This window comes from Thunnus thynnus, chromosome 3 (assembly GCF_963924715.1).
Source record: "Thunnus thynnus chromosome 3, fThuThy2.1, whole genome shotgun sequence".
NCBI classification, from domain to species: Eukaryota; Metazoa; Chordata; class Actinopteri; order Scombriformes; family Scombridae; genus Thunnus; species Thunnus thynnus.
The window spans coordinates 8,046,855-8,061,059 of NC_089519.1; the positions used below are offsets into that span (position 1 = coordinate 8,046,855).

A 14,205-nucleotide genomic window follows, 5' to 3' on the forward strand; every position below is an offset into this window, starting at 1 on the left:
CATTTGATCATAGAGCGCCATCTGCAGGCCAGGGTGTATCTCAATTCTTCACTGAGAGACAGAAGAGTCTGCTCCGCTTTAGTCTGAGTCCAAAATAGGGAGTAAAGGAAATAAAAAAGGAGCTGAAATAATGGAAAGAGTTTCATTTTTGAAAAGCAATCACGTAGAGCCAAAAAGAGTCTCAAACTGCTTTGGAACAAAACTATTTGTTTCTGCTTCTTTAATATTGACTTTTTGACCGGTAAACCATCTTAGTGATTGATAGACCAAACAAAATAATACATAACATTATGGGGATAAAAATAATTCTAACAATACAAAACACACAATTAGGACGGACTAATGGCTGATGTAATTCTTTTACATCGTACTCATGAATATATTCTTTGACAAGTGTGAATGATTTCAGTTTTCTTGGAGCACTTTCAGGCAACAATATCACATTCCCCTCACGAGAGGAAAGGTGAGAAGTGCCTTTGTGGTTTAAAACACCAGAAGGTTCAAAATAATGGTTCAAGATTTGGGGTTTAAGACTTGCAATCATTGTTAAAATTAAATTTAACAGCAACAAACATATTATTGATATGAGGATAATTCTGATATCAGAGGTGCATTAAAGCTTGGAATGACCTTAAATAAAGTTCTGGGTCAGAGTCAAAGGCACCATGTTCTTAATGTGCTATAAACCCACCTGTAATCAATGCAGAGATTTATCCAGAAAGATCATAATGTTTATATGCGACAAACAAAACTACATAAAATAAAGCTGTTACTTTTTTTGTTCAGTCTTTAAAATTATTTGGAAAAGCAGAAGAAGGAACATGATGTCTTACATTGTATCTTCATTGTTTTTAAAAAAAAAAAAAAAAAAAAAAAAACACAGGACATTGAAGACGTACATTAACAGCTTGATGGTATCCCAGCAGCCATCTGCTGTCTGGTGTGTACCAGGATCCTATGATGGCCCACTGGGTCATTACTGTTTAACAGCTCTAGATAGTCTAGAGCCCAAACACAGGCAGAAAACAGATTGTAAATGCACTTTTGCTCTTCAGTGTGTATCTGAATGTGTTCATGTGTAGACAGTAATCCTGCGTCACAACATAAGGCTATAACTGTGAGCAACGCATGTGTGCACTGTGGTGCACCGGGTCCATTGTCCGCATTTGATTCAAGTATGAATAAATAATTTTGGCAAAGTAATACAGATGTGACTTCAGAGCCATCCTGAGTCAGTTTGTCAACAGGAATGGCTGAACAGCTTTTAGAGATGTATGTTTGTACGTTTGTGTGTGTACACGTTGGTACACGTTGGTACACTTGAGCCTGTATTGTGTTTGTGTGTGCGCCTGCCTCTCTGTGCACTCAGTTCTTCTTCTTGATGCCAGGGCTACGATTGTTGAACAGGCTGAGCCCTGATTTGCCGTTCCCGTTAGCCACTCCGCTGACTGTGACTCCGGGCTGCTGGAGCACCTGGTCCAGCGTAGTTTTCTTGATGGCTGCTGGAGAGATGCGCTCCTGGTCAGCCAGATACTGCAGCTCCCTGGAAGAAGAAGGGAAAGCCTAGCGTCAGGCGTACAGTACAACTACAAAAAATGTGACGACCTGCTGCTTTTATCTGCCTTTTATATTATTGTCAGTTGAATAACCTTGAGCCATTGACCAGACATGCATTTGGGCTTTGGGAATTTGTGATGGACATGTCGTGACAGACAACTAAACAAATAATGTAAATAATCCTTATTTGCAGTGCTACTCAAATTCACGACACTTTCACAACACAAACAGCTGGATTCATGTGAATTCTGATCACCAAAAACTGAGGTAGGCAAGAAACGGGTGGGTACAGCTTAACCGTTGGATGTGTGATTTGATTTGATGCGACCGTCTTACCGTGTCCTGATGCATGAAGCCTCCACTGCGTTGATCAGGAGGCTGCGGAAGCCACCGCTCTCCAGGACGTGCAGGGCGTGGATGGTGGCGCCACCTGGTGAGCACACGTTGTCCTTCAGCTGGCCGGGGTGCTGCTCCGAGTCCAGCAGCATCCTAGCTGCTCCCTGAGGAGAAACAGGAAGGTGAGAAAGAAATAAAAGAAGTTAGTTAACATTTCATATTGTTATGCATCATATTCACTCCGATTTATGTTCATCCTAGGACCGTTATTATGTGAAGGGAACACATATGCGTTGTAATGTAGAATCACATACAATGATACTCCTAAATGTTCCTCCTAATCTGATTTTACTGTTCGTCTCCTAAGACTTTACTGACTCAGTTAGCATGTTGGCTTACAACAGGCTGAGCTATGACTAAGCAAGTATAGTGTCTTTCGTGAATGTTCCCCACAGACAAATGTGCAAACAGGAAGAGACACTCAGACCAAGTATATTTACTTTCTCCAACAAATAACAACATCTGAAAAGTCTCTTGCAGAAAAAAAAAAAAGGCAAAACACAGAACATTGCTCATAAAAATGCAGACAGGAGCTGAACTCACTGTTTACTGAGAAGAAGACAGAGCCTGAAGCAGCTGCCACAATTACAAAAACAGTTTGAACTGAATTATTTCCAGTAATCTATTTTGACAAATTGAAATTTCTGTTTTGGGGGGGGTGGGGGGGGGGGGGGTTACCTTTCAGACCCTGCAGTGAACAGCTAAAGGATGAAAATGTATTTATATTTTTATTTATTTGATTTGTGGAGAGTCAGAATGCCCCGCAGGTGTTTATTTTTCTGGAGATTCATCATTTTATTAAATTAAAGTCAGCAGTTCGAAGACAGTAGAAATGCTGCGCAATGTAAGCAGCAACTCAGTCCTAACATGTTCTCTGCCTTCTAATACACAGACCACCAGTGGATCAAGTAGAATTAGATGTTGAGAATAAACGATGCAAAACACACACACACACACACACACACACACACACACACACACACACACACACACACACACACACTAGGCTTAACATGACTGACCAATAAGGCCTGAGCTCCAAGTCTGACAGCCAGTCTCCTGGGTAGACCCATCTTCACTCCTCCGTCTGCTAGAGCATCCAGCGCTGTGAACGCCTGTTTTAACATATACAAACACAAACACAGATACACAGAGTGGTCAGTTTTTCTCTTAAGGCAACAAGCTGATCTTTACCAAATGTACAGATTTAGATTAGTGGTAAGTCTTGTTTCTGTTTTATTTTATACCCTCCAGTCTGTAGTGTATATGACAGAACAATAATTCGGCTCGTCAACACAGGCATCCACTGAATTCAGTGTTGTCTCACTGCAAATTTTTGCACAAAATATAGGCTTGATATTTAAAAAAAATGCCGACAGTCAATAAAAACCCACCGACACTGTTACTCTAAATTTCTTGAACTACTACACACCTCTGTTTACTACACCGTACGTTTGAGATGACCATTTTTTTAGAGCAGGTATGACTGAAACCTGGAAATACAGGCATGAAAATATGATTTATGAAGTTTATCTATTAATTATTATAATGAATCCAATACTTTGGATTTTCAGTTGGTGAAACAAGACATCTTCACTTGGTACAGAAGTGTACGAATGCTTTGACTGTAAACAAAAAGTTGTAATTGTCACCTTTTTTTAACTCTGATTCTGGGTGAATCCATCACACCTCACATCCACACAGCTTTTTAAAATCACTCACATAAGCGGGCCCACTGCCACTGAGCCCAGTGACAGCGTCAATGAGGTCCTCCTCCACCTCAGTGCAGAAACCTACACTGGCCATCAGCTGCTCCAGTAACTTGCCGTCCTCTACCTGAAAGAAGGAAGACAAGATGCTGATAAACAAGGTTACAAAGTGTGTGTTCAATTCATACCTTCCTGTGCAGCTTTATGGTACATTTATCTGAGATTAAACACATATAGTAAACACAATAAAAATGTCACTGACATCCTGAAAACATAAACTTCCTGTTTTAATTTGCTCATAAACCACTTGACTCTTGTCTCCACATCCCTGCTGTTCCACTGTTCCATGTTTACCTCTGCATGAGTCCCAGTAGCATACACTGTAGCTCCCTCTTTCACCACCACTGGAGTATTAGTCATACACCTCATCACTTTAGGAGTTGTACGGTACTGAAGCAGCTTCTGTGAAACAACAAGAATGGGAATATAGATTAGGTGTGTAGAGGAGACAGCGTGTACAACAATTTTCTTTTATATGTTTGGAAGCCTGCCCAAACCACTCGATTTAACTTCATTTGCAGTAGAGAGGATGAGAGAAAAAAAAGACCTGAGGAGAAGATGGGAAAGACTAGTGTGGCTGATTAAAGTTATTACATGGAACTTTCATTATGTGTTGATTTTAGCTGCCCTTGTGGACAAAAGCGGAGTTTTCCCAGAGTGAAGACTGCATTTCCCACAAGCACCACCGCTGTGTTGTCATAGAGATCTTGACTAGCGCAGGCTTTAACTAAAATAATTATGTAAAAACACAAGAGGGCTAGAACAAATGCCAGGAATGTTGCCACAGTGGAAGAGAAACAGAACAGACGTGGTCATCTAGCGCCTGTGAGACTAATAACTGGACAACGGAGCAGGAGAGATAATGAAGGAAGTGGACCTTCTCTATGGAGCTGATGGTGACACCTGCAGCACAGGAGACGATGAGATGGCGGTCCTCGATGTCTGGCCCGATCTCATCCAGAACGAAGGGGATGATGTGGGGCTTCACAGCCAGAAAGAGCACATCACTCTTACTGACTGTCTCTTTGTTGCTCGTTGTCAGGTTCACCCCCATTTTCTACAGAAAAAGAGGAAAAGGATATTGGTGATGGTGAAGAGAGAAAGATTGTTAAGAAGTATGGAAGAAACAGGCAAACAGGTGTTATTATAGCAGCAGATTATATCCTGTCAGAAAAGCCCACACTCGCACGCATGCACACACATCTTCCCACCACTTCCTATTTTCTGACACTGCACAACCATGCAGAAACTTGTCTTCTCACCCTCAGACCCGACACAGTGGGCAGGTCTGTGTCTGGGGAGCTGGCCGTAATCCTCTGTGTAGCAATCACACCTGAAGAAGGAGAGGAAGTGGAAGTGGAAGAGTGAGGTACACGAGATAGATGTTGGGGAATGTGTAAGATAAGATAAGACTTTATTGACCACCAGAGGGGAAATTCACGTTACAACAGTATGAGAAACAGTCTGAAGAGCTAGGAAACAGATAAAGAACTATTTGACATGAATAAATTCATCAAAGTAAGAAATACAGGCCATATACATGACTTGTGTATTGTGCAAATAGCTGTGCAAATATATATATACAGAAATAATGAGTCTCGGGCATCTCTGCAGTTAGAAAATACATGTATGTGAAGCTGTGACTGTGTTTTATCTGCATTTATATACTGCATGTATGATTTGACATCTGTCAATTTAGATTCAAGAAACCGGCCTCACCTGCAGCCGTGAAACCCTTCACCAGCGCGTGAGCCAGCTGGCCCGCTCCAATGAATCCAACACTCATCCTGTCAGATGATGTGGCTTCTCTGCCCTGTAAAAAAAAATTATCATAAAGCTGTTGCAGATTTTCATTTGTTGATGAAGCAAACAGATGGACAAACACCCCAAAAACCAACCCTAAAATATCTGCATTTTACGTTTAATGTTTGACTAATTGTGGAGCCAGTTTTAAATTGAAAAGCACAGAGATGGGCTTTGGGGATGATGTAATCTAGAGAAAAATCCTGGAGCTGGTCCATAACCAGTGAATGATGATGAAACACCTCCTCAGGAAACGGCACCCATGGGTGATTTTACTAGGATATGGGCACATGCTCTAAATAAGGGTTGGCCAAACTACAGCTCCTGGGCCAGCTGTGGCCTGCTGCCCGTTTTTAAGTGGCCCAGCGTGAATTTTAAAAATAAAATGATATATGGCCCATTAGAACACTCTTACAATAAACTGCACTGTATGTACATTGCACTTCTTAGTTTCGACACCAGATGTCGCCGCCATTTTGAACAACTACTAGACCGACCGTTGCAATGATCACTTAACAATGAAAACGTTTACCTCAGTAAAAGAAAATTTTTACATTTACCTCAGTTGATTAAACAGGGCGGAACCGAAAGGACGGAAAATAGCAAAGGAGTGCCAAAAATTTCAGTCACTGTGGGAACAAGCCTGTTAGCTCAACAGCAGCAGATTTTTGTGCCAACAAAATACAGGAAAATGCCAGAAAGGCTAGCTACGAGGTAGCTCAGCTCATCGCTCTGCACCGAAAAAACTTCTTGAATGGTGACTTTATTAAAGAGAGAAGTTGCCTGGATAATGTGCCCAGAGAAAACTCAAGAATTCAACATCAGTATGTCCAGAAAAACAGTTGTCCGACGAATCAAAGATCTGTCGGCTAACGTAAAACAGCAAGTGTCAGGCAAAATGAGTGCATTTGATTTTTACTCAATTGCATGTGACAAGAGCACAGATGCTACGGACACAGCCCAGTAGTTAATTTTTTTGAGGGAGTTGACATCAACTTTTGCATCACCGAGGAGCAACATGATCTTAGGGGTGTGAAGGGCACCACGATGGGTAAGGAGATTTTTGATGCTGTATCCAAGGTGATCGATGACATGAAACTGCCCTGGGACAAGCTGTGTGGAGTCTCAATGGATGGGACTCCAGATGGGAATGCTTCTATGGTGTGCAGGAAGGTTCACAACAGCGAAGGTGAGGCTGTTAAAATGCACTGTATTATCCACCAAGAGGCATTCTGTGCCAATGGCAGTCCAACTCGGAAATGTTATGAACACTGTGGTGAAAATTATCAACCTAATTTGAGCACAAGCACTCAATCTCAGAGAAGTCCAGGCTTTCCTATCTGAAGTCAATGCTGAATACAGAGACATAACCTACAACTCATCTGTGCTGCAGCTGTTTTATTCCTTGAGATGTGAAATTGACCAGCTTTTGAAACAGAAAGATCAACCTCTTCATGAACTGAGTGACCCTCTATGGTTGGCAGACTTGTTTTTTTTTTTATAGCTGATCTGATGAGCCAACTAAACACACTGAACAAGAGCCTGCAAGCCAAAGATCAGCTCATGCCTCAACTGTTCATACAGTTGAAAGAGTTCTGTGTGAAGCTCCGTCTCTTTGAGACACAACTATGCAGCATCAGTGTGGCGCCCTTTCCCACACTGTTAGAACTTTTTCCCAAATACCAAAAGGTGAAATGTGTTGGTGATCACATCTCTTCTGACAGAATTCAATCAGCTCTTCCAAGACTTTGCTGCCGTTGAGAAAGACATTTAGCTCTTCACAAACCCCTTCTCGATTGACGTAGCAGAAGTCGACGAGAGTATGCAACTGGAGGTTATTGAGGGTAAATGCGACCGTTCTCCAAAGAGTTAACATCAGCTTCTCCTCCTACCGGAGTAGGAGAACGTTCTTCACATCTCGACAAGACTTGCTCCTAACGTACCAGCTGTTCAGTCCAAGGTGCAACGTCACTGCTCCCAATGACTGAACTGCTGTTCCCATCATCGGGGAGTTAAAATTATATAGAATTGGAATTGTACGTTCCAACAACCAAAATTACCTAATAAATTTAATCAGTCAAATTTAATATTATGAAATTGAGATTATCTCTGTTTTTAACTCTTGGCACAGAAACCAATAATTGACCATTTCTGCATGTTCTGACTGTTTTAACTTTAATAGCCTATCTACAGATTGCATCATAATCATTAAGGTGGACACTGGAGCCATGAACTGTGTTCACTGAGAGCTGTGGAGGAATGTTGGAGACTGGCCTTGTTCCTTTCTTGATATTTTCTACTTTCTTTTTACTTTGCACCCAGCTTTTTACTTTGTACTGCTTTTTGAATGTGAGTTTTAAAAGAGTTTTATTGTATTAATTTAAATTAAAGTTAAGATACAGAAACGCTGTACTACTATCAATAAACTCGATGACACAGGGCTTTTCTGGTCTAAACACATTTTTTCTTGCAGTGTAACTGGTTGAAAACTGCAGTATATTAAATATTGTTTGGCTCCTGACTCCTGATGTTTTACTGTATGTGGCCCACAACCAAAAAAGTTTGGGCACCCAGCTCTAAATTAAAGTAAAGTTGATTAGCATGCAACAACAACAACAACAAAAAACTTCTGAGCCCACAGATTCAGTCTCAAGTTCAATAATCAACTTCATCAAGTGTCATCTGCTCACATCTTCAAGTCATAATGGTTTGGTTTGCAGCTGAGGAGGATATCTACTGGATTATCACGATTAAACTCTGTTTCAGCGTTAAAGTCGCCGGTATAATGTCTGCTAACTAGCTGTTAGTTTATCTATTGTTATATTAGCGCTCTAGTTGGTGCTAATGGGGATGATAATAGCATTTCCGTGCTAGCTGATGACCGCCAGTCCTCGGCTAGCTGCTCTGTTAGCTAGAAATGAATGAGAAATACGACACATTTATATCAACTAGAGATAATTACCTTTTCCTAGATGTTCCAGCTGAGTCTCCTCGACTCACAGATGAAAGTTGACGACGTGACCGTTATTTCCCGGCGTCGGAAAAAAACACAGAAATCACCACTTTTTGTGTCAACGTGGCTTCCCTTTTTTTAGTCAAACCCGCCCCATTTACGCCACAACCATAACAGACAACATCACTGACCAATCACGACAGAGACACTCTGAGCTTCTGACCAATAACACACCAGATCACCGTATCTGGGCGGGGTTTTGTAGTACGTCACGCCCAGTTGCATCAGTCTTCTGTCCTCAGAAGCTGGCAGGGAAATGTAGGTCAAATATACTGTTGAAGAGTTATAAAGTAGGTTATGTTTATACGGGCCTGAGACAGGTATGACAGCATCTATTCAGACCATGTACGACTCATTCAACACAGTATGACTGGACCCAGTGTGTTAATCCTACACTATAAATACTATAAAGCAGTATTTAGCCTATTATTAAATGTAGGATTTAAATTTTCAATTATGTATTTCTTCTACTAAAACCACTGTAAAACTGCTTCCTGACAGTGAAAGTCACTAAAGGGGCCTCACCTCACCTGCGCGCACACACACACACACAACAAACACACCAAAAAATGTATTTATATCATGTTACAGATACAGTAGATAGATAGATAGATAGATAGATAGATAGATAGATAGATAGATAGATAGATAGATTGTTATGCTGTTACTGTCTTTGAGTCCCTTCAGAGCTGTAACATGTTGTGCGTCATGATGCACGATATAAAAAAATGCCAAACTACCCAGACCTGTTTTAAATATTCCAGGTAATGTTGCCTGACTACTAAAACCATCTGTTGAATAAATAATGGCTACATCTTTAACAGATACAATGTCCATATATGAACCTCATTCAACCCATGTGTTAATTCCAGGTTGAGCCCAATCATCAATTATGTACACAGCAATTTTTTTCGCTGTTTCATTACAAAACTTCCAAGATTTCAGCTTCATGTCAGGAAATATGATGCAATTAAGACTTCAGTACCTAGAAGACAGGTCTTCTAAATGTAGTGATATAATAAATCCGTCTCATTAGATGCAAATTGTTGTAAACACATTGACACAAAAAGAGAACAAACAACTCAACAACAAAAAGAGAAACCCCACATACTGGATGGTAATTAATCATCAATAATTGTTCTGGGTGAGTAGACCTGAAGACGTGGTGTCAAGCCTTCATAGCTACATCTTTAAAAGAGACATTATGTGGAAATTCCCCACATCACACACCACAATCATCATGTGTCAAGATTATTTTTACTATCACTTCATCTTCTGATTATTGTATTGTTTAATCAGTTTGTCTATAAAATAAAATAGAATTTCAATATTGTTATATATGACAGAGAAAAGCATCAAATCTTCACTTTTGAGATGCTGTAACCAGAGAATATTTGGTATTTTTGTTTGATACATGACTCAAACGATTAATCAATTATCAAAATAGTTGCAGATTTATTTTCTGACTGATCAATTAATCCACTGATCATTTCTAGTGTCTGTACAAAAATAAGATGGTATGTTATGGCAGTTATCTGTTTATGACTAATATTGTAAAATACTGTTAAAACTTCCAGTTTTGATTCATATAGGGGAGTGTTTGTGATATACAGAGACCATTACTTATATTTTGCATTTATCAGATCCTTTCATGCCAACAGAAAATCCTTTGACCAGAATGATCTGCATCCACGTTCAGTAAGTTGATCATTTTGAATGCAAATGCACTGAGATTTGAATGTGAAACACTAAAATGTTTCAGGGGACCACAGAAGTGGCTTGTGATATTTGAGGGACCTGAATTTGAATGAAGGGTTGTTATTCTAACAGGAAACTGTGTGCCGGTGCTTTTTCCTCTCCCTTTAGATTTGACAGAATGTGAAATAAAGCAGAGTGGGATGGCGTGTACTCTAATGAGCTGTGGAATTTGAATACAGTTTGGCTTCATATCCCTTGGTAGTTCACTAATGCATATTCTCAAAATTAGCCATGAACTCGGCCTGTAACTGTCAGTTTGATGCTAAAATCTCCCCCTCTGCACATTTTAATGGGACCGACCCTGCTGTCTATCTGCCTGTCTCCCCTTCTCCCCGTGTTTCTCATGACATACCATGCTAAGTATACACCCCACAAAAGGTACTGTATGTCTCCTTTGAGGGTCCGCATTCCATTTATATTCTCACAGTGCTGCTGGACAGGAACGCAGACTGAAGGATTGCGTATGCTCCTGTCTATATATAAAGCAGAATGCATGGCCTGAGGTTGTGCTCTAAAAGCACCAGCTGTTAGGATACTCTTCCTCTTCTATCTGCTAGGCGCAGTGATATAATGTCATCAGTTAATTCTCTACACCCCAAGTTCTTGAAACAGACATTTGCTCAGGGCCATTGCCAGGATTTATGAAATACTGAGATGATTAATCCAAATTCATCTAATTGTCAGTTTTATCTCCTTACATGCTGATGTAAACGCTGATTAAAAGCCTTCTCCACACTGAAAGGATTTAATTCTGGTGTATAAATACCAAATCGTGTGAAGTTCAGTTTACTCGTCATGGAGATTACTACTCAAACAGTTGTATGATCAAAGATACTATCCAGTTGCATTATGGGAACTGTAGGATCCACTGTTTTTGGAGCTTATACACTCTTTTGGAGCTTATATGCTCTTCATCAGGTCTCTAAAACCTGTTAAATTCCCCAAAACAACAGATATGACCTCAGTGTCCTCAGCAGCAGTTCCAACCCTGATTTTGCCTCTTTTTTCTTGTGATTTGTCAAATAAATTCAGTCTGACGTAAAAGATGTCAGATAGTCTCGCCCACTGTTATTGTTCTCTCTCAGAAGAAAAAGAAAATTAGGGATATGTGCAATACAATGATTAATTCCCTTCTGGTGTTACAAAGTGGATAATAACAGATGGGGCAGCGTATGAGGGGTTACTGCGCAGCGTCACCTCCCGCTTGTTGCATCAGTTCATGGAATAACACTAAACTGTTCTCCAAACCTAACCTCAAACAAGCTGAAAATTCAGTGAAAATCTCAGTGATGCAACTCTGTAACTCTGCCTCTCATTCTGTCTCGCTCACTCACACAGACAGACATACACACAAGTCAATTTACCACTGCCTGCCTCTGTTCTATCTATCACTCAGACTCCGCATGTGTGCTGAGGCGTGACAACACTCATTCGGTCTTTCTTTTTTTTGACAAAATCCCAAGAGATTTATTAAAAATACCACAGCGCACAAATCTTTTTTTTTTTTCCTTCTTTTCGTTTTTGGCACACAGTGACAAGCGGATCTAGGTGAAGCGTTCACAACAATTTGTTGCTCGCAGTGATTAGGGCCCAGAGGTGTGTGAGTGTGTGTTTGTGTGTGTGTGTGTGTGTGTGTGTGCTTGACAACTTAAAAAAGAGAGCGAGATTGAGAAAATGCGAGAGAGAGAGAGAGAGAGAGAGAGAGAGAGTAGCTTTGTTGAGTGGGAGAAGATGTGCATATTTAATATCACAGACAGACAGAAAATCTTTCCCTGGTGTTCATACGTCTCCCTCCTGGAGTCTGAGACGAGAATGAGTGACAAAGACAGAATACAAAAGAAAAGACAGCAGGGAAGTTAAGGCATCCAGTGTAATGTCAGCTTTCAATTCTGTGCCAAACCAAAAACTAATAAAGGATTTCCCAAAGCACATCACTAAAACAAACCAGACTGAAAGTCCCAACAGGATGTAGAGAGACTGTGCAGTACATTATATCTGTATTTCGTCTTTCTGTTGAACAGGTATTGAGCAGTGAAGTTGAGTGAAGTTGAAATAAAAAAACACAGACTTTCTTTGTTCATAAAGATGTCAACTTGTTCACGAGATTGAAGAAGCCAAAACTCTGACCAGAAGATCACATGGAGTTATTTGTTGATTGTGCACATTCTTGTTGGTTCACTGGTGTCTGCCAGGCTGGTCAAGCTGTGTGTGCCCACAAGAAAAAAAATCCTTTAAAGAGGAAAATGAAATTTGACTTACATTTTTTTTTTTATAAATCTATTCATTGGTTTCTAGTTTAAATATTCAATATTGAACATAGACTTTTAACTAATATACACACAGAATATAAAGGGGAAAAGTCTGCTTCAGTCCAACAATAAAAAGTGTGAAATACCTACAAATGCAAAACTGACCGTTTGAATGTCAATATTAGAGGATCATACTGTAGAAATGGATTCAAATCCCAGTTTTAGAATAATCCAGAAAAGATGGCTGTAAGGTCTTGAATTGGTAAAAGGAACCACGAAGTACAAACATTGAAGCTTTTACCTTGAGCTGCTGCACCGCCTCTCTCCACCAATTTAACTGGGAGGTTATAATTTTTCTTTTCCAGTTTAGAAGAAAAAACTATCTGTGCTTTTAGAGTTTTTAAAATTGATTACACCAAATACTGCAATCATTAGATCAGGTATAACCCTCCAAAAATGTCTGACCATTTTTGAAAAAGAGACCTCTAATAGCCGACATTAATCACAGATGAGAGTTGACAGTTGTTGCAACTTATAAAAATGAAAATGTTGCAGCATTTAAAACCATAACAGACTGTTTCTATTACATATTGATGATGTGTGAACTCCCTCAAAGGTCTAAAGCGTGTATCAAATTATTATTAGATGTGTCTGTTATTTTGTCCACCCATGAAATTGTAATAATTTCAACTCCGGATTGAAAGTGCTACATTTTGATCACTGTGAGTGATCCAAAATCAACGCTCATGCTGTTTGATATACAGTAACTTCCTACAGGGTAACAAGCAAAGGAAAGTTGCCATAGATTCAAATCCTATGAGACCAAAGACTTCAACAATGTTCCCCACAACATTTGGCAAAACAAGCGCCAAGAGCTACTGCGGTAAGCTGACATCAGCAACATGCGCCATGAGAGATAAGTCACGACAGCAAACCGACAGTCCTCTGTCCCTCCACGTCCCCCCGGCTGGAGAATCAGGAAGGAACGATTATGATGGACACCTGTCGCAGCTCATCTCTGTCAGACGGGTTCATACACCAAGGGCTGTGTGAGCATGTGTGTGTGTGTGTGTGTGTGTGTGTGTGTGTGCGCGCTATGTTTAAGACAGAGGCCCGCAGGGAGTGAGATGTAAAGTGAGTGCCAAACATGGAACAGCTGCTAAATGGGGATCCGCAGAGGAGCAGGGAGTACACAGGCCTTAATGGAGGTACAGATTGTTCTGTGGCAACACTGTCTGTCAGTTTCAGTGGAGGCTTTCTCTGAGCTCTGTCATATTCCACTGATGTTACATCTCACTCACTCACAACACAATTTCAACATTAAAACATTTATTCAACAACAAAAATGTATTTATTGTTGCAAACATCACCAGTTTACATAAATCCCCCTCAAATCCCTGCTCTTCTGCTCTTTCTCTATGTACACGTTATTCATTTGTGTTTACCCACTAATTTACAAAAAAAAAAGGCCCAATGTTTAAAACTGCAAATCTCTAAGACAGACAATGACGTTTCTGTGGTCTTAGACAGATTTGGATACAAGAGCAGCCAACTGGTGTTGGATTTGCTGCTGAGCCCCGAGACAGTTTTGGTAGACGTATGCTGTAGCACAGTGGCTTCCCGAGGACTTAATATAATACATCTATAGCACTCACAGATG

General features: G+C 40.3%; 1 protein-coding gene across 1 annotated transcript; it reads right to left on the reverse strand.

Moving 5' to 3' along the window:
• Positions 1–845: 845 nt before the first annotated feature.
• Positions 846–8,646, reverse strand: pycr1b (pyrroline-5-carboxylate reductase 1b). The gene is made up of 9 exons (XM_067583798.1): positions 8,488–8,646; positions 5,442–5,535; positions 4,985–5,055; positions 4,600–4,779; positions 4,017–4,124; positions 3,676–3,789; positions 2,976–3,068; positions 1,894–2,057; positions 846–1,543 (listed from the first exon to the last, which is right to left on the reverse strand). The coding sequence occupies exons 2-9, from the start codon at positions 5,506–5,508 to the stop codon at positions 1,366–1,368; spliced, it is 975 nt and encodes a 324-aa protein (XP_067439899.1). The 5' UTR covers positions 5,509–5,535; positions 8,488–8,646; the 3' UTR covers positions 846–1,365.
• Between the last annotated feature and the right edge of the window lie 5,559 nt (positions 8,647–14,205).

Coding starts and splice junctions, on each gene's coding strand:
- pycr1b (XM_067583798.1), bottom strand. CDS start 5,508: ATGAGTGTTGGATTCATTGGAGCGGGCCAGCTGGCTCACGCGCTGGTG. Junction 4,125..4,599: donor CCATCAGCTCCATAGAGAAG/GTCCACTTCCTT, acceptor GTTGTTTCACAG/AAGCTGCTTCAGTACCGTAC. Junction 3,069..3,675: donor GTGGCAGTGGGCCCGCTTAT/GTGAGTGATTTT, acceptor ATGTTAAAACAG/GCGTTCACAGCGCTGGATGC.